The following is a 20152-nucleotide window of genomic DNA, read 5'->3' on the forward strand; positions in this document are numbered from 1 at the left end:
AGGCTCTTTCAAGAAATGTTCTCTATGTATAATATTACTTCAGCAATACACAGTCTGTCATGATAAAACACCCAGCTTGCTGCAGGCTGACACTGCAGCAAAGCACTGGCCTGGTTACCAAACTCACTCTGATCTACAACTAATATAGGAATTCCATCTGATGTGAAGTTTCTTGGGTCTGATGCAGAGAAAAGGGAAGTTACAGCCATCTTATAAATCGGCAGATATGCACTTTTAGGGCTGAATAATGTGCAAAAAAACAACCATATTGCGATTATTTTCTTGGCAGAGCAGGAGCAGGTACGGAAAAGCTAGAGCGAGGGCAGATTGTCCAGTCATCAGTCGATCAGGGATAGAGTCGTTCTCTCTGACTTGTGAAAAAAATACAAATAAAGGCCAAAATGGGTTACCAACCATACTTTTATACTTAAATATACCTTTGCCGAATGCCCAAGTAAAGTCAATGTGTGGGGAAAACTACACCATGAGACCAAAAAATAAGTAATTTAGTGAAAATAATTTAGTGAAAACAACGCCCTGTTGCTATCAGTATTTATTATGCAACAACGCAAAGATACAACACAAACAAGAAACAAATATCTAAATCCAAATATTAAAAACTGAATACCTATCCAATGGATGAAAATCCAAATAGTTGAATATTAAGGGCCAGTCCTGTTATTAGGACAGACAGACAGATACATAGATAGAATGATAGATAGATGGAGCCATATTGCAGCTTGGATAAAAAGTAAATAAATTGTTCAGCCTTACAACATTGTTACACCACATGATTTGTCGAACTCATCAGTTCAAACTTACATGTGTAGTTTGGAGGTTCAGGAAAACTTAAAAACAAAAAGACCATAAGGCATATCTGTCTTAACTGTAGCATATTCTCGTCTGATGTGGTTATCTTCGCCGCTCTATCTGCAGGCTGATGCTTGAATGATTTATGACCCTGATTTTTGTGTGGTACACTCTCCAGATATCAGCTCCTTTCCTTGATAACACTGTCGAATATTTGTGTCCCTATGTTTCCCCACCAGGCCTCTCCAGAAGAGGGCAGCGTGAGACCAAGTGCAACTCCCAGTAAGTCATTTCACTTTGAGTTCAACAAATTATTAATGGGCCTACTTTATGGAATTACCAGTGAGTAGTTATAGTAATCGATAATTAGTCTAATATTTGGAAACTGGTGAGGCACAAAGACACACAAATACTTTCATTTAAAGCTGTTATCAGTATCGAATACGTTAAGATCTTTCATTGATTGTGGGTTTTTCTAAATTGTTTTCCTCTAAAGAGGGTGTTTTTGTATTCACTCTGTAACTTTACTTTAACTGATGAGAATTTTCAGACATTTCACCCACGTCTTTTTTGTGTATTACAGTCAGATCAGGTCCTCGGGCAGTCTGCGCTGTCAGGATCACGCCTCTGACAACCATGAAAGGCTCTCCTGACCTGATTCCTGCTGCAGGTGACGTATTGCTCCGTCTCATCAATCTTTCATGGCCTACAACTGTGAGACACCCTCACACTCGCAAAGAAAACTTAGAGTAATGCTTTTAACTCACTTTCAACTCACTCGATAACAGTGTGGTGTCACTTTGATATAACCTGTGCTGAGACAGGACGAGCTCCAGCTGCTCCACTTCCAGTTCTGACAGTGTGATCATGGCAATTAGCTTCACGGGACAGGAGGATATTAAATTAATGACCTGGTTTTGATGTTACAGTTCTATTTCAGTCTTTTGGGGCATGTGATAGCGGTAACTTATTATGATTCCCAGCAGGAGTGCACCTTGAGGATATTGAATAAAACACTCCGCTGCCTTGAAGGAGGAGGAGCTGTGACAGAGAGACTCTTGTTTTTGAATGTTTTCAGATCTGGACCCCAGCAGAGTGTGCAAAGGCAAAGGAGTGGTGACTCTAAGGGCCACCCTCGTCCACATAGATGATGAGGGCTGCATCAGCGAAGAGCCAAATGTCATCACAACGCCAAGTAAGTCCAAGCAAATGCCACAGCTGTTTCATAACAACTCGCCACATGATGAAAAAATATTGGGAGGACTGTAATAGTTGCACAGCCTTGTGAAAAAAAAGCACAGGGATCTGTAGAATGTGGACACAGTGTGTGAGTGTTGCTGTAATTTAAAAAGCATTTCATCATTTGATTTTTGTTATAAATTCCCCACATGCCTTTCAGAGTGCTGTTTTGATGTCAGGATTATGTAACTCGTCACATTTTGAAGTGCATGCTCAGTGGTGCTCAGAGTTGCAATAAAGGGCTATTGCTCATATTTTCATGCGAGTGTCAAAGAGCTTTTTTGTTGCGGCCTGCCCACGTTGCACTTTGGAGCAGGGCGCCTTGACTGTGGGCTTGTTTGTTACGTAGAGCACAGTGGAACTGGAGGCTGGCCAAGGCTTTTGGGGAGATGCTTTAATTGTTGTACAGCCTGAACATAAAGGCCATTGGAACAAATGGCCTTTGCAGCTCACTGAATAGGCACTTTGTTCTGATGACAGAGTTCAGAGATTGTGGGAGAATCTTTTTTTTTTTTTTTTTCCTTTCCTGACCATATTAACATCTCTGTGCATGAAAACCACCAAGTAAAGCATTCACACCCCACTGACTGTAATGGAGATTTATTTGATGAGCAATTAGCTGCAATGTTTTCCTATGCACTAAATACTCTTCATTTTTTAGCATCATCTTCAGTGTGTCTTTATTCTTGCTGCACTGGCTGCCAAACTGAGAGAACTCTGGACTCTTTTTAGGTGGCTGGACAAGCCAGATTAATGGAGACAGCTCTAAAGCAGGATTGGCCGAGGGAGGCAGCAACATCACAGCTGATTTACCTCCTGTAAACAACACTCAGTGCCAGGTACGTTTACTTCCATTTCATTTAACAGGCTTTTTGTTTTGCTCTTTGTGGTTTTAGCATAATGAGAACTGTGTGATCTCTTTAGTTTGATATGAAATTCCAAGAAAAAAATATTAACTTTTATAAATTTGAGTGTTTATCTTCTGTTACACTCAGGCATATACACCAGAAAGTATCAGCGAAAATCAGCCTCCGTCCTCCACTGACGGTCAGGACAGTATCACATCAACGTCCAGCTCTGTTTATCCCTGCACTAGCACAGTTAACCCCACCATAGTCCTGCTGCAGCACAACAGAGGTGAGCACACCAGTCTCTAAGTCGAAGCCATTAACAACAGCTCTCAGGTTTGCCATGAACATGCTTTTACATGCCTGTGTGATATTTTATGAGCTAAGCTTTATGGTAGTCTTAGCTGTATCTAGACCATGTCTTGTCTGTGATCCATCAGCCGTGTCCTGCTCTGTGTTTCACATAACCACTGCTTTCTCACATTTGCTTCATTGCTTTGTCACATCTTTCACTGTCCTGTCCTTGTGTGTCTTTCTCTTACAACAGAGCAGCAAAAGCATCTTTCTCATTTTGAAGGTATGCACTGGGGACTTGATGACGTCTAACACACATTTGTAATTTATTTTTCATGTCCTAAACTTAGCCAGCAGCAGTCCCAGTTTTATTACAGACAAATATTGTTGATTCTTCAACTGAACAATCTGTCACCTTCCCACTGCCGTAACACTGCCAGAGAAATGTGTTCGCCACAAACCTTATGAAGTGAGTGAGTCATGTTTTATGTGTCACTGGAAATCTGACAATTAAAGACGGTGGCAGACTTTACAGAATCATCAGGGAAATATTTTATTTTCTGTGTCTTTCCCTGCAGTTCACTTAAAAGGTTCAACATAAAGGTTACCATGACAACACAAATGAGATTTTAAATGTTCCTCTTTTATTTCCACTCACCTGGCTCATCTCACTCTTTGGGGTCAAGTTTCATATGCTTTATGTGTGCAGTGATGGGACGATTGCTTTTGAAATGTAATTGGTTACATGTAACTACTAAGCGGTAACTGAACTTTCATTTCACAAAAATGTGCTGTGAGCCTTGACTTTTGTCTGGTTTACAGGTTTTTGATGTCTTCATTTTTTGTGCAACAGATCCAACCCCGGAAAGGGACAAAAACCCTGAACCTGGGAGAGACTCAGTCAGTCCGGTCCCTGATATGGACTGGAAGAGGCTGCGACTGTCACTGAACTCCCCCGTCCTCAGTCCTCTCAACCAGCCCATTGTGCCTGTACGGGTGAGCGACAAAACATCCTGTCAGATGAACACTAATCTACTCACTGCAGATGTTTTTTTGGTGTTTTGTTTAAAGCTTACACAAAAAGAGTTAGTATTTACTTAAAGCATGTCATTCTTTATTGTTACATAGTATTTTGTCGATTTAAGCTGATTTTAGAAAAATTCTTGTAGCAATTAACTATGTTTTGCAGTGTGATTATTTACATAAACAATGACGTCGTTCCATTTAGGTGCCAGCATCTTAATGGTATTCATTAAGATGTTTTGTCTTTTCCAAAGTATTTCTGTGCCCGCTGTGCCTTTTGTCTAAATTTAAGGATGGCTTCAAGATCACAAAGTTGACACTGTTGTTTTTCTGCTATCATTGCTCTTCATTTGTTATCAAAAATCTCCCCTTCTTAATCTCAGAACACTGAAAAGTCCAAAGACTGGTACAAGACAATGTTTAAGCAGATACACAGAATACCAGGTAAGAGAAAATCATCACTTCCATATTATTTTGTGCCTGACCAGTTTTGCCGATCATGTTGTTGTGTGTCAAAGCCCTCTGTGTGTTTCTATATGTGTTTGTATGTTATGTCACACTGTGCTCTGTCTCTCCATCACTGTGCTCAGAGCCTATTGAGGAAAACCCTTACCGCCCCACCTACATTTTCCCTGAGAACTATGACATTCAGATGAAATCCAAAGGTATCCGATGGCAGTGACTCCGCTATCGTTTGCTTTACTAATCTGCAGCCATCCTTAGATCTTTCAAATACTTGAGCTGTGTATAATCTGTCATACCTGGCCCTGTGGCGAGTACAATACTGCATACCTTGAAGATGTATAAAGTATTTGAAAGGCTTTTCTTAATCTTTTCTGACATCTGTTCCATACCATAGAGCTGCTGTCTCCATAAGTCTTACATACACTGCAGGTTTCGTGCAGATTTCCTGATATAACTCAGTCTTGCTCTCCTGGGGCATTTTCAAGATCAGCAGGCTTTTCAAATTTGATAGGCCTTTTTCGCAAAAGACATTTTGACATGTCGGAGTCGGAAAACCTCAGGCATAAAAGATAAAATATACGATGGCAGAATCCCATTTAGCTGCTTCAGCTTCAGGGTCATGTATTGTGCATGATGGCTCACTGTCATGACTTAACAGAGCTGCTGTTAATGTTGTTAGTGACATCTGTACTTTTCCTCCTATGACAAGGCAAAATGTCTGCTGCAAAAAAAAACACAAAAAAAATACAGTTAAAGGCACAATCAGTGATTGAAACAAATACGCACACCCACCATTTAATTAAGTGAGAGGCTAATATCACCAAACAAACAGCTATTAACGGGGCAGTTCACTTATTTGACACATGAAGGTCAGTTTACTTGTCCGGATGTAGAAACTCTAATGATGTAATGTGGGTTGCTGGGACAGGGCTTGGAGACTTCAAGGCTGCATTGAATATGAAAAAAAACTGCATCCTGTGTCTTTTCCACAACACGATGGAAAAAGTCCCGATGTCAAGGAAAGACTTGAAGTAGAATCCTGAAAGATAATCAATCTGACTACACTTACACTTGGATGTGTAAGTATGTGATGGTGGATGAAATAAGAGAGGAAACACTGAGGCACCTTTCCTGAACATTCAGAGAATTCAATCAGTGCTTATAATGGCTGCCATATACTTCTAGGTCATTTTACTAAGTTAGGAATCTTCTTTACCCGGAAAGACTGTTTGACTGCAACCCAACTTTTAAAGGAAGTGCTGCGTTACAAACTAGGGATGTGATATTTTAAAATGAGTCAGAGTATGGGAAATGAAGAAGCCATTGTTTTTTGAACTTGAGACACAAAATCAAGATAACACATCCTCTGCTTCATCAATTTTGACTTTTTTTTTTTTTTTTTTTAATGTGTCTCCTGTAAGTTCACCAGCTTTATGTAGGTGCAAAACTAAATAGCAACAAAGCTGTTAAAAGATGTACATCAGTCATGTTTGTAAAGGTCTGTTTACAAGATGGGATTTAGGTTTTCACCAAAAAAATACAGATTGTGTCTTTGAAGTCTTAATTTAAACATGGCCAGCTCCACAAGGGTCGGTCTGCACAAAATTAGCCAATTTTGTAAAGTACGTCGGTATTGACATGTCGACAAGGATGATGCACGAAGCCTTGTAGTGTAACTTTGCCTTCACTTGAAAAATGTAACAACTGCTCATGACCTTTCTCTTTTTGCTCTTAACCATCTGATATTAAAAGCTTCACACATTGATTTCACAAATATTTTTTATTTATAAATGCTTTATCTAAGAGAATTGTCATCATACAGTAGCGCGTTGATGTAGTGTACTATCAAAGCCACTAGGTGCTGCTGCAGTCCTGCGATGAGGTAGTGTACTGTCCTGCCCTGAGTCCAGTCTCCCAGGCAGTGCACAACCTCCGAATGTGCACTGTCCCTGACAAGCTTCACCAAACGGTTTTGTGCAGATGTTTATGTGGAGTTTGATGGTTTTAGTTTTGGGTTATAGGTAAAGAGACAATATTTATATGCGGCCAAAGAAAAACCTGCCTGAGTCTTTAGTTGCCCGAAAATACTGTACACACAGCAGGTTTCTCAGTCACAGCATGACATGATACCTACATGATTCTATAAATGTTATTTCAAAGTAATCCTTCAACTTTTACAGAGAGCTTTCTGGATGATATTGCTTTTTTTCTGCTTTACAGTGCATTATTTATTCAGGACCTTGACGCTCATCGATTCCTGGATCCCTTTTTAGTTCAGTAATGCTTCCTGTGAAGTGCTTTGATTTGGCACACTTTGATTTTGTCTGTTGAACCTGTAATGTTCGGTCTTAATGGAAGGTGTGAGGCAGGGAGGACAACACAGGAAAAGACAGTTTCTAATGCCCTATGAATTATTTAGCCAAGTGGTATATTCATTGCTGTTCAAGTAATATAAAAGGGATAAATCTAAAGCGTGATAAATGTTTTTTTCTTAATTAATGTCTGTTCCTCTTTCAGATGATGGTCCCAGCCCCTTTGGTTACTTGAAAGATGGTGAGTTTTGGAATTGGTCTTTTGATTCAATTACAAAATTCACATTATACAAATGACACAATAACTGTGTATGATCTATATTAAATTTTATTGAGATTCATCCAGGATAACACTCACTTGTTTTACACTTAACATTGGCAGCATTTCAGTTGATGCATCAAGCATATGCATACCCATCAATATTTATGCGCTTGTTTGCAGTGAAAACAGTCCCACGCTCAAAAAGTGACGCCGAGGTTGATTCTAGAGGCCGGTCGATGCCTGTGCCAACACGCTCCTCTTCCCTCAAACCGTCTGCCAAAAGGTCAGTCTCATCCATCTGCTCCAACCCTCCTTATGACTTTCACTTCAGTATTTCACAAAAAAGCTCAGTACTGTTCATGTTTGTCAATGAAGAAAGAAGCTGTGAATAATTCAAATGCAAAGATATGAAACCCACTAGAGAAATTCTATTTCTGTCTGTTTCTATAACAGGCAGTGTTAAATGTCTTCTTACCTCGGTTTCTAATTTACTCATAATGTCACTGACTAGCAGATTCGCGCGACATGCCCGTACCAATAGAGTGATGAAGATAACTAGATGGCAATGCTGAGTGGTGAATGTCTCGCAACATGGTAGATAGTAAACAGACTTGCATTCATTTTCCAGTCTACTCACCACACAAAATGTTTTACATTTGTTACATTCACACAAATATTCATGTACAAATATTCAAACCAGTAACCTTTTCATAGGTGAATGACCTGCTCTGCTGTACATCGTAGGTCACACTGGCCCAGATTGTGTTAAAAAAGGAACCAGGATCTTGAATGCAGTGTTGTGTTTTAATGGTGCAAATGGAGAAATTCACAGGCTATTTTAAGTCATCCTATAAACTACATGACATTTCGGAGTTGCGATGAAAGATCGCAATTTAAAACAAATAAACAGTTTGTTTTGTTAATTTTAAATAAATAAACAGTTTGTTTTGATCCTTATCTACATATACTTAATCTGCAACTTAACATGACTAAGCACACCAGGGCAAAAGATCAATTCCTTCTTCCTAAATTTGCAAATGTGAGGTTATTTTATCCCTGGTGGCTCCTCTGGTTTTCACTCAAGGTAGGATTAACCTCATCCCTCCACATATATCTCAGCATCGACTCAGGACAATCTGCTCAGAGAAATAAGTGATGGGGTGATGAAGGAGGGCAGGTGATGGATAAACTGTTGCCCACTAGAGCTGCAGATGACATGTGGAGGACTGACCTTCCTCTTTCGTCAGTGGCTATGTGTGAAGGGGGCACATGTCTTTGTGCATTTTTGAAAATAAGCTGCTTGATTTTCTTGATGTCCAGAAAGAATCCAGAAAGACTCTGCCTTATGTGTGGTGAGAAATATTTGTAAGATTAGTTGTTTCTTATTTAAAGTCTTATTTCATTCTTTTTCTGAGAATTAATTTAAGCATTGGCTGTCTATTAAGAAATTCTCATTGGAAACGCTGTGCTCTGTTTTTACTCATCAGGTTGAATCTTGTTTACTTGATCAAATTACTGATTAAGCTAAACCATGAATTGGATTTTCTGTCACATCATCATTAGAAGAAGTGAGTGAGGGGGGAGAGAGTGCAGGGATAATGAGGGCAGACGTCATGTTTAGATTGAATAAAAAAAAAATCTTAGCCTATGCTGGTTGCCATGGAGACTACTTGATAAGGATTGGCTCTCTTCCATCCCACACCCCAACCCCTCCCTGACACCCGGCTCTCCACAGGAACGAGTGGGAGCCCCCGGATAAAAAGGTAGACACCAGGAAGTACCGCGCCGAGCCCAAGAGCATCTTTGAGTACGAGCCGGGGAAATCGTCAGTGCTGAAGCTGGAGCGAACGGTATGCTTGCCGCCTGCCTATTCCTCTTCCTCTCTCTCTGTCTCTCTCTTCCTGTCTGTGTGCATGCCGTGTTAGCTGTCCCCCACCATCCACACCCCCACCCACCACCTCTGTATCTAAGCTCCCGGGTGGTAGCTTCACTAACAGCTCGGAAGGCGATGTATGTGCAGCCTGAATCGCCATGTGCACCACATTCCTAAAGGGTGTCCCGTTGCGGCGACAGATGATCCTGCTGGGCAACGGAGGAGTATCACTTACAAGGATAGCCATTGTCTTCCTGTCTTCGATTTAAGGTTATTGGAGTGAATCGGCTCGGTGTGAGAGGATCCCAGTGCTGACACAAAACATGGATCCTGTGTGTTTTTCTTGAGAGGAAGTGTAATGCTGTCCAACCTACTTTTGTCTGTGGCCTTAATAGTTTTTGCTGAATCAACAACGCAGCATTAGTCAGTGTCCTTGAGAGCTGTCTGAGGATGAGCTTTGTCACATATAATGGATCAACAGCAGCTGCTTCCTTGATTTGCAGTATAATATTTACCAAAAGCAGAACACATCCCTTTATATTTCCATCTTATATAATAGAGGGCACAGAGATGTGCAGTATTGTGATTAAGCAGTTAGTTGATTATATAATTATTGTTTGTCTGACACTCAGCTACATCTATCTAGTAAATGTCGTCAGCCAAGATCTGGCATCAAACACACTCATTAAAGAGAGTTCGCTCCAGTTAATCCTGGGACCACTTTAAAATAATGGACTCCGTTGTTTGTCACTTACAAGCTCAGTTATTATGGGTCAGTGTTCATGTTGCTGTCATTTCCTACATTAAGTCCATTCTATTTACTCTCTGGTGCTTAAAGTAGTGTTGGCACTTACAAACTTGAAGACCTACCAAAAATATGTCTGTCCTAGATAACCATATTACATATCAAAAAATTAGTTTGCATGTTTCGGTGGTGATCATCTGTACGTGTCTGTCATTTAGATAGAATAAAATTAAAATAATAAGTATGTGGTTCACATTAAATAACGGCACTTTTAAGGTAAAAAGATTTGCTCAAAGGATGGCTTCATTTTAATACATTATCTGTAATCAGATTTATACACTGAAACATGTTGGTGGATGAAAATGTTCCTCCTGTCCATTCTAGCAGCTAAATGATTTTCCTTTTTCCACTAAAGCAAATGTCAGAAGAGAGAGAATCTGTCAAAATGTCAAAACTTCAGCAGAGGCTTATATGAAGCTTCAGCAGTCAAATCAAGTGCATATTTTCCCAAACTGAATTCTTGTAAGATCAAAATTCCCTCTTTGTATTCCATCGGTTTCCTATAACATTTTTTATTGTTCATATTTGAATGATTATTATAGGAGTTGTCTGACACTTCCTTTATATATTTAGCTAAAGCCAGCACCCTCCAAGATATAATATGTTTCTGCATATTATAATATGTTTCTGCTTACATTTCTGCATTGAAATGTCTAAAAACGATTGGACCTTTGTAGTTTATTTTGTTGAGTTGTATACTTACCTCACTTAAATGTTTCTGACAATGTTCACGTGTGTAAAAAAAAAAGAAAAAAATGTCCCTACTGTCACCTCTAAATTTACATATTTTATGCATTTGGTCTTATTTGTTTAATCCCTATAAAATACAGTGGAAAACCACTCAGTACCTCAGCCAGAAGCAGTGACTTCCTGTAGTCTCAGCTGGTTGCCTGGCAACCTTGTAATGACAACAACACTCGTACTTAAACTGATGTAAGCTTAAGCTTTTTTTTATTTTTTATTTCTAGACAGAGCCAGACTGGTTGTTTCCCCCCCTTTTCTAGTTTTTCCTGCAAAGCTAATTTTCTGCTGGATGTAGCTTCTTATTTCTCATACTGACGTGACAGCGGTATCAATATTCAGAAGACATTTGAACCCATCCTTCAGTTTACTTGTTAAAGGAATACTAGGTATCTTCATTGAGAACACACTAGAGTGTTGCTGATTCATGGTGTTGGGTACAAACCTTGACTCATTACCTTGGTGTGTATATTCTGTGCTGTCTGAACTGTCTTCTCTTTGTCTTTCTCCTCCCCTTTTTGTTGCCATACCCCTAGACTCAGGATGTAAGTCCCGAAGATGTAGATTTAGAGAATGAGCCTTGGTATAAATTCTTTTCAGAGATGGAGTTTGACAAAGCGGTAAGTGGTCGCTGTCCTTAAAGTGACAGTGTATTGTATTTTATTGCATGTGATAACATCCATGTTCAAATAATGCCTAAACAAACTGTGTCTGTCTGTAAGGACTACTACAGTTTCTACCCTTCACTTGTATTTTACTGAAAAGTGTATCCTGCACATAAAATGTTATGTGACAGCATGCATCAGAGGAAAATGTGTTTCCTCTTCAACTAAATTTACTACCATGTGTCCCATCAACGTGGCTTAATGAGACCAACGACTGATCAACTTTTATTCATCCTTATTATTTTCATCATAATCTCTGTTTATATTTTCACTCTTTTTCAGGACGTCTATCAATAACCCTATCTGCAGCAAAAGTTTTTTAAAGCTTAGTTATCTTCACCATATACGATATAAAAGCATTTTGTCCCCAAAAGTGTCTAAAATAGTCGACTGAGATCTATTTTTGCTCTTCCTCCAAAGTGCCTCTCAGCAATATGTTTGTATCTGTGAGGCTGACTGAGCACAGTTGGCTCAGGCAACAGAAAAGTGTCCGACCACATACCTCTATGGCTTTCTCGCCGCGCAATTGAGATACTGAATATTTAATAAACTTGGTTATTGATTTATTAAACTCCAGTTGTAGCACAGGTGCTCATGATAGAGGAGCAATTAAACTATTACCAGGCTGTTGTGAGTTTATCACTGTCATTTTTTCTTTACACAAAGAACTTGCTCTCTCTTGCCAACCAAGGCATCACCCCTTTCTTTAACCCAAGATAAACATTTTGTTTTGTTCATTTTGACGTGCACCCTGATTATTAGAATACTTTACAGAAGCTGGAGGCCAGGACTGGATGATAAATCCAGTCACTCTACAATTGGAGAGGCTGCAGTCCATGCAAGCATTAGACTCCAGGGTAATCCCAGGCCCTTGAAATAATAATTGCTGCCTGTCTGCGATCTGGTTTATTTACCAAAATATCCAAGCAGGTGCAGGCATGTTGAAGCAGTATACAGTGTCATGGCAGATCCATGCCTCAAGCCTTCGTTGGCACCAGACAAGCGTGGCACAGGACGCCCACAAACAGATGTTGGGTCTCCTCGCTCTGTGTCAGCCAGAGCCGCACCCTGGATCATATGAGGTGTAGCTCCAACATGAGGTCACGTCCTAGCATCAACCAGACGCAGGGGCATAGTCTCCTGATCCAGGTTAGTGTATATGTGGAGGAGGTTTAGCGTTGGAGGCGGCCCGACTCTGTCTCATGGCAGCCTGGATGTTTGCCAGATGAGCTCGGCTCGATGACTGGCTCCTGTTTAATGTCAAAGTCACTTCTAAAGCTGCATCTGGTATGTGCAGTATTTGACCTTAAGGCCCAGCCAGACACACTGGCTCATTGGAGTTTGATTGACATATCAGTAGTCACTCTGTATTACCGAAGGAGCGATATGGCTAGAAGTGGGCAAGAATGACAGTGCTCAGGGAGTTAAATGAAGAGCTATGCCTTGGTGCTATGGTCCAGTTAGCTGTTGTTCTTATTAATAACCCCCAAAGTGCTGTGGAGGACCACTTCTGCTAATGAATGTTGTTATAATAAGGGGAAATTTCTTGACAGTATTACTCTGATTCTTATAATCCACATCTTAATCTTCTTGTGGTTTTCAAACTGCTAATTTGCCTGTTGTAAACATCGAAAGACCAGGATTACTTTACATTATACAGTGTTGTGAAAGTCACCAAAATCATAATTTTGTAAAGGTAAAAGTCACCCACATGGATTGTGCTTGAGTAAAATTCATAAGGTATCTGATATTACCTTATTAAGTATTTAAAGTACAAGTAAAGGTAAATTATTCATATATTTACATGGATGTATACGTTGTACACACTGGGTCATCCACTTAATTATTGGATCAGATTTCAGCATTTCTAGATGATCGAAATATGTAAGAGTGTTAGTTTAAGACAAAAATTATCAACAATGTAAAGAAACAACAGTGGTGACTTTCTGTCAAAGACATCTGTGAAGCTTGTTGCGGAGATGTCTATTAAAGTTAGCATTCTAACTAGCTAGCAGTATAAATACAAACCCTCCCCCGGTGCTCTGAGCTACCAGTCTGGGCAGAGTCAGCTGACAGGATCACATCTAACAGAGCTAACTAGCGAACAGCAGCAGTTTACTGTTAACAGCATCACTCTGATGATATAGTGCCCCCTATTTGTTTGGAGTATGACTTAAAACTGCCTCTTCAAAAATCTGGTCATTTTGGCTCTGATGCAGCCTGCCATCTGCAGAGTAACTACTCTCTAAAGTTAAAAGATAAATGTAGTGAGTTACAATATTTGTCTCCAACATGTAGTGGAGTGGAATAATAAAGTAGCAGAAAATAAAAAATACTTATGTAAAGTACATCAGCATGTACTGATGTACATTACATGAGTAAATGTACTTAGTTACATAAGATAAGACTTATCTTAAGACGCCTACAAGACTTCACTGTGTATTCTTTATCCTGTGTTGTCAAATCATCATTACTCAACAATAAGTGGCCACTTCCAGTCACCCAATATCCACTGAGTAAGAGTGACACCTGTGTATAATTATAGTAATGGTCCTCTTGATTAATATTTACAAGTTCTGGGTTCAAGATGAGTCTGAACACACATCCAGTCACAGTTACGGTCAAATGCAGCCTCATCGATATACATGTCTCGCTGGAGTTGGAATTCCACACATAACTATGGTCCGGACAAGCGTTTTGGCCCCCTACAACCGACAGAGTGACTCCATCTGTTGAGCATATGCTGACGAGGGGGGCTGCTGCCACACTGTCTCAGCGCTGAGTTACATAGAGCCTCACCCCTACCACCTGACATATTCTAAAGGAGGCAACTCCGTAAGCCCGCCAGCTCATTGTGCAGTCATATTTAACCTCTGTTATACACTTAACCTTTACCTTTAAGCATTTAGCGGAGATGAGACGAGGGGCGCGCATGGCTATAACAGGCCTTTCACACTGGGGGAGCTGTTTGTTTTCATGAGTACATATCAACACAAATAAGGTGCTGGAAAGAATGAGATTCATGTTACCATGACCTACTCATGATTGCTATTTTGAATATGAAAGCGGCACACAGGAGCTGGAGCTCTGAGTTGAGGGGTGGGGGGGACACCTGTTAGGAAACATGCACGGGAAATTCTGCAGAAACTTTGTCATCGGTGTTCCACTGACTCACCGAGGCCTTCATTCATGTCCTTATACAGCAACACTTCACACAGTTACAAGTAGTTCCATCCTCTTTGTGCATCTTTATCTGATAAATTGAGTCAGTTTGTCATCTCTTTAACTCAGTGCCTATTGTTCCGTTTGACCCTTTATTTTAAAAACATGAAACTGTCTCAGAGTGATATAAAGTTTAGTATATAGTCATAGGTGGTATATCAGTAGGATTAGTTTGAAACTGTGCAATTTGACCCTTTTATATAAAGGAAAGTTCAAACAAACTGACACTAATCAGGCATCTTGTAAATAACCAGATTAAGATTCCATTCCTCACTCCAGATAAGCCTTCCATGCTTGTTTCCTGTTTACTTTCCACTGATGGTGTGTGTGTAAGCCCAATTACCCAGGGGGTGTCAGAGGACACTATATTTCAGATTTGAGGTGGTACAAGACACGACAGGGCAAGGTAGAGCAGCAGATTATTCAATGACACTGGAGTGTTCCCCAAGTCGACATGGAACATTTGCCTTTATAAATAGATCAGACTATAGACCTGCCAGCCTGATGTTATGTTCTTTTAAAGATAGGCATTTATTCTGAAAGGTTATTAATGACGTCCTGCCCTGGCAACTAAGTGCAAAGGCATGTTGTGGCAAATGAGCTGTTGAGAATGCTCCTTGTCTGGTCATCGGTGTGGGAAGCGGAGGCCTGGCAACACCGTGGGGAAGTGGATGTGGAATTAACAGCAGGGCCAGGCTGGCTGGGATGGGGATTGTGCAATCGTATTTGCAAACAACACTTGCGCTCTTATTCATAGTGCCCGTGTCACGTCTGTTATTTTTGCCTGCTGTGACGTCCGAAAAGAGGAAAGCAACAGAAACAGTGGGCTAAAATTAGTTGGCTGTAAACCATTCAAAATGCTAGCGGGTGCTACCATATACTGAATGATCACCCCTGTGTTTTGGAAATAATATCAGCTCCCGAATACCAACTACATTTACTCTTCTAGCCTTTTAAACAACTATTCACCCACAGTTTATTCTTTCTCTGCCTTCATTTGTTTTTGCTCTTTTTTAACTTCTTTATAACATTGTTTTAATTATCTGTTCCTACTGTGTTTTACTTTATTATTTACTTGAGCAAGCATTTTTGTTTCTTTTTGACTCCTCAAGTGTGTGAGATAGAGTGTCAAGTGTGTGTGTATGTGTGTGTGTGTGTGCGTACGTGTGTGTGTCTGTGTGTAATTCGGCCTGCTCTCACCACCAGCTGGTTAATTGTCCCCCGGTCTGGTCCAGTGGTAATGAGAGTGACTCAATACCAGACAAAAGAGACGGCTTCACTGGGAGACAGCATCCCATTGGCTGAGCCCGTGACAGCCCCCTCCCCGCATGGGCGCCCCCTGACCGATGCACACCCACCCGCCCACTGCCCCCCTCCCTCCCCTCCACTCTCCTCACTGCCGCTTGTTTTCTCCAACTTGCATGCAGGCCAAAACACACGCTTTACTCCTCCATGCCAAGCCCAGTCCAGAGAAGCTAAGAACCCCGGCTGCTCGAGACAAAAAACCAGACCCAGCGAGTGAACGACACGGAGGGAAAGAAGAGAGAATCTGGCCATAGCTAATGCTCCTGCCTCTGTTCTAGCTGGAGGAGACCTTCCTGTGGATCTATCAATGACTTCTTTGTTTGGTTTGTTGCAGAGTGCCCCCTCTTTCAGCCCCCTGGAAACAGCCTCCGACCTGCAGCAGTAGTAAGTCCATGCCTTCTTCTTATGCGAACACTTGTGCTTTAAAGCTTGCTTCCTCCTTCCAGTAGGTTGTTGATTATTTAAGGCATGTTATGAGGATAATGTCAGTGAGAGATTTCTCTACCCTGTAGAGCTCGCCCGCCTACCGTAGGGGGACTCCTGCTTCCTGAGGAGATCCTGTTAAGAAGGCAAGAAGCTACCAGAACAGCGTGTCCTCTGTCCTTTATTTCATGGTGTTTTTTCAGGGGGTGGGTGGTTGTAGTGTGGAGACATGGCTGCTATGTGGTGATTTATTTAAAGACGGCAACCTGGATGTCACTGGGATAGAGGGAACTCGCCCAGCTGCTGCATAACTCAAAAACCGTTATCTCCTGAATGGGTGTGCATATAGAAGTATGACCAGCAGCTGGATTATGAAAGAGGATGCTGGCTGTTAAACCGAAGCCCACCGAGCCCTTGATCTTTTTTGTTTTTGTCTGACGAGATTGACATCTTCTATTTCTGTTTGTGTCATAAAATGTAAGGAATTTAGGACTGAGCCGTGGTGACTGTCTCGTGCTACAGTCCAGGGAAAATAAACTTCTCCCTCCATTTCTGCTACAAACTTTCCATCTGCTACAATCATTAATGTCATCATGGCCAGCTATTTGAAAAAAGAGTCCCAATCCAAGTTTTTAATCCATTGATTCCTTGTTAATCTTGGAAAGAAGGGGTTCCTGATGAAGGGGTCTGGGAGTTCGCTCCCCCAAACTTTTCAAAGGAAACCTCAAGTCATAAACCAACTTCCTTCAAAGGCACATATGTTTAGGGCAGGAAGTTGTTTTCTGTTTGAAATAAGAGACATTTTAAAGAGCATTCTGGTAAAGATACCATTTGATTGTGAAGTGCAAACCCACATGTGTCAGTGTAGTGTCATTAGATGAATGAATGAAACTCTAAGTGAATTTGTGTAATTTCAGACCTCGACTAGAGACCCACTGCATTTGCATGGTAATTATTAACTTTAAAATATGCTAGACAGACAACAATAGCAAGTAAATGTTGTATTACTATAGTAAAGTACATAAGCGTTTCCCCTTCATTTGTGGAAGAAGTTGAGGTCTTCCTCTGAGAAATTTTACCGTTGTCTCTAAAAAGACTATTATTATATCTGTGTACAAAAGTTGGAAAAGCTAGAGAAGATAATGAATAATCAACACCAAAAAAACCTTGAAGATAAAACTAATTAAAGAAGTCCTCTGGGAACTAACTTCAACCATTAGATCCGTCATTTAGTTGGTTTTGCGCTCCACAGTGATTGTACATTCATTTGGCTTACATAGTGCCAAAAATGACAGTGAGAGGGAAAACCCTGCATATGGAGGATTGACATAAATAACAGCACATTTTGGTTGTATGACACCAGTTTTTCATCGCTGTCATTGTGCTTGCACAGGAATAAACATACAGCTAAGAGGAAGGACAACAAAAGCTGAACAAGCTGGAATAACACTCAGTAGAGCGCATGTCTTCACCTTTTGTTTCCTGGCAATCTTTGCATGCGTTATTCACTGAGAGATCAGCAAAAATGTAAAAAAAAAAAAAAAAAAAAAAAAGAATCGCAATGTCAAAGAAAGTGAGAACAAATTCCTGGATCTTTCTCTGTATCCAGAACTGGACCAAAAATTAATAGGATCTGTTCTGGGCTGAGACCCATCCTCCTTCTAAGTTTCGTGGAAAACCATTTAATAGATTGTGTGTATTCCTGCTAACAAACCAATCAACAAGTGGACGTGGGTGAAAACATAACCTCCTTGGCTGAGGTAATAAGTTAAGAAAGGGTAAAGAATAAAGAATGGTCAAAACGGTCTAAGTATACAAGAAAAACAGTGACCAACATAAAAAAACTATATATGCAATTCACGTGTTCTGTGAGCTGTAAACAATCACTGCGGGTAAATAGATAAACATTACAGTCAGCCTGCAGTGTCACATGATCTCTGTCAGGATACTGACTGTTGATTTAACCAGAACCTTCCCATGAGATTGTCTTAAATTTTGCATGGCTCCTGTACTGCAGACTTCCTGTATAACATTTAAGTGAATTCCTGTAAGTAACATTGAATCAACATGATTTTAATGGCTCTCAGTCAGCGGTGCACATATTTTTTTCTAATAGCTATGAAAGAGCTTCTTGTTGAGGTAGTGAACAAGGAGAGTAATGTATCCATATGTATGTGCAAGCTTGTAAAGCTCTGCGTTGGCAACCACTGCAGATGTAAAACACATTGTGGAAAACACATTCTGCTCTCCCCTAGCAGTAGTGAAACTGGTTTGTGTGTGTTTTTTACTTCACCTAGCTGATACTGGGGTCTCTGTCAGTTTAATGACCATGTTTGTCTGTGCAACACTTGAGCGGCATGTGAAAGACAGTAAACCTAAGAGTTGTACAGGTGCATGGCAGGGGCTGATGCACCATGTGGGAATGTTCAGAGAATATTTATAGAAAGCTGTCCTGTTGGCCTCTATGGAATGCCAAGATATGTGCGGTAGCCGTGCCATCTCTCAACATCAGCCTCTAAATTCTGCACTTTCTTTCTCAAGTTCTTCTGTGTCTGATTATTTTGTCTCCCACAAGTCTGCGAAGACAGGAATTACCTCGAGATACACTAAATAAGAACCATATGACAGCACATTACCCAATTTGAGCGCCTCTGTTTATCATAAAACATGTAACACAACCTCTTGGAATGAATTCAACTGTGTTTAATTAGCTGTCTGCGTTCCTCTCACCGCTGTCTAGCTCCTCGAGCAAGTCTGGACACAGCGAGGTGGAGAAGGACAGTGGATCATCCACGGGCGAGCCTGTGGCTCCAGACTGCGACCGCCATGTTTACAAGAGTGTCCTGGAGGGCGGCGACATACCCTTACAAGGTCTCCGGGCCCTAAACAAGCGCCACGGCAGCTCCTCCTCCTCTAAAGGTAGGATACCAGCCACTTTAGATACATATGTGGCCAGTAAAAAGGCAGGTGTGTGTATGTTTATGGATGTGGGGGCTAGACAGTTCAACCATTAAAGGCCTTTCCTGCTGAGACAGAACCAATCAGTTACAAACAGGGATACATGTGTTTCCGTTTACCTTTCTGTTGGAATCCACACATTTTCTTTGCTCCCAGACCTCACAGCATTGGCCAATCACCTCTCGCAGCATTCATTCGCTCAGCAGCTTTTGATTTATTATTGACGCCACGGATGTTTTCATCAAACTCCTCCTGGCCATCTGCTTTGGAAAACTCATGGAGGGAGTGAGGTTGTCTTGCTAAGTTGATGGAAGCTAACCTTGGGGATTTTCCCCCCTCTTGCTCCAGTTGTGAGTCGCCAGTCGCTAGGCAGGCTTAGGGCAAGACTCCAGAGCGCTCCAGCACCAGGGAGCGGAGGGCCAGAGAGGGGATGGATGAGGAGGGGACGTGTGAGATAAACAGAGCTCTGCTCCTCACAACCCAGCCAGACAGGGGTGAGATAAACAGGAGGGACACAGAGGGTGGGTAGGCATGAGGAAGTCAGCTGTCAGTGTGAGGTCAGGGGCTGGAATGCCTGTGCACATGGTCAGGGAGAGAGAGGAGCGCTGTGGGCCAGAGGAGATGTAAGGAAAAGACAGGAAGGGACCGCGTGCCCTAAAATATGTCATTACATTACATCTGGGAAGACACGCAATACATGTCACCTCAGAGTGTGTCCTTTCAGAGTTCAAGTTCAATATGTTTCCACAATGATATATTAGCTAAAGCTGCAACCAATCAATAAGTAGATTGAAAAAAAATAATCACCAACTATTTTGATATTCAATTAATTGTTTCAGTTATTTCTTAAGCAAAAATGAGCTGGTTCCAGCCTCTTCAATGTAAAGGTGCGCTGCTTTCTTTGCCA

At 41.0% G+C, this 20152-nt stretch overlaps 1 protein-coding gene across 7 annotated transcripts in view; it reads left to right on the forward strand.

Annotated features, from left to right (window-relative positions):
• LOC119033192 (sorbin and SH3 domain-containing protein 1) overlaps window positions 1–20152 on the forward strand; it is a 46021-nt gene that overhangs the window by 11051 nt on the left and 14818 nt on the right. For 5 of the 7 annotated variants that reach the window (XM_037122945.1, XM_037122939.1, XM_037122940.1 and 2 more), the window contains 15 exons: window positions 1050–1092; window positions 1394–1480; window positions 1889–2005; window positions 2782–2888; window positions 3045–3186; window positions 3445–3474; window positions 4045–4187; window positions 4598–4658; window positions 4805–4879; window positions 7197–7232; window positions 7434–7536; window positions 8989–9103; window positions 11209–11292; window positions 16199–16248; window positions 19028–19206. In XM_037122945.1, coding sequence (XP_036978840.1) covers window positions 1447–1480; window positions 1889–2005; window positions 2782–2888; window positions 3045–3186; window positions 3445–3474; window positions 4045–4187; window positions 4598–4658; window positions 4805–4879; window positions 7197–7232; window positions 7434–7536; window positions 8989–9103; window positions 11209–11292; window positions 16199–16248; window positions 19028–19206 — 1276 coding nt within the window. In that variant the 5' untranslated portion in view covers window positions 1050–1092; window positions 1394–1446. The remainder of the gene's footprint in view (window positions 1–1049; window positions 1093–1393; window positions 1481–1888; window positions 2006–2781; window positions 2889–3044; window positions 3187–3444; window positions 3475–4044; window positions 4188–4597; window positions 4659–4804; window positions 4880–7196; window positions 7233–7433; window positions 7537–8988; window positions 9104–11208; window positions 11293–16198; window positions 16249–19027; window positions 19207–20152) is intronic. The other 2 variants (XM_037122943.1, XM_037122944.1) reach the window with 2 other exon arrangements.

The sequence above is a fragment of the Acanthopagrus latus genome, chromosome 15 (assembly GCF_904848185.1).
Source record: "Acanthopagrus latus isolate v.2019 chromosome 15, fAcaLat1.1, whole genome shotgun sequence".
Classification (NCBI taxonomy): domain Eukaryota; kingdom Metazoa; phylum Chordata; class Actinopteri; order Spariformes; family Sparidae; genus Acanthopagrus; species Acanthopagrus latus.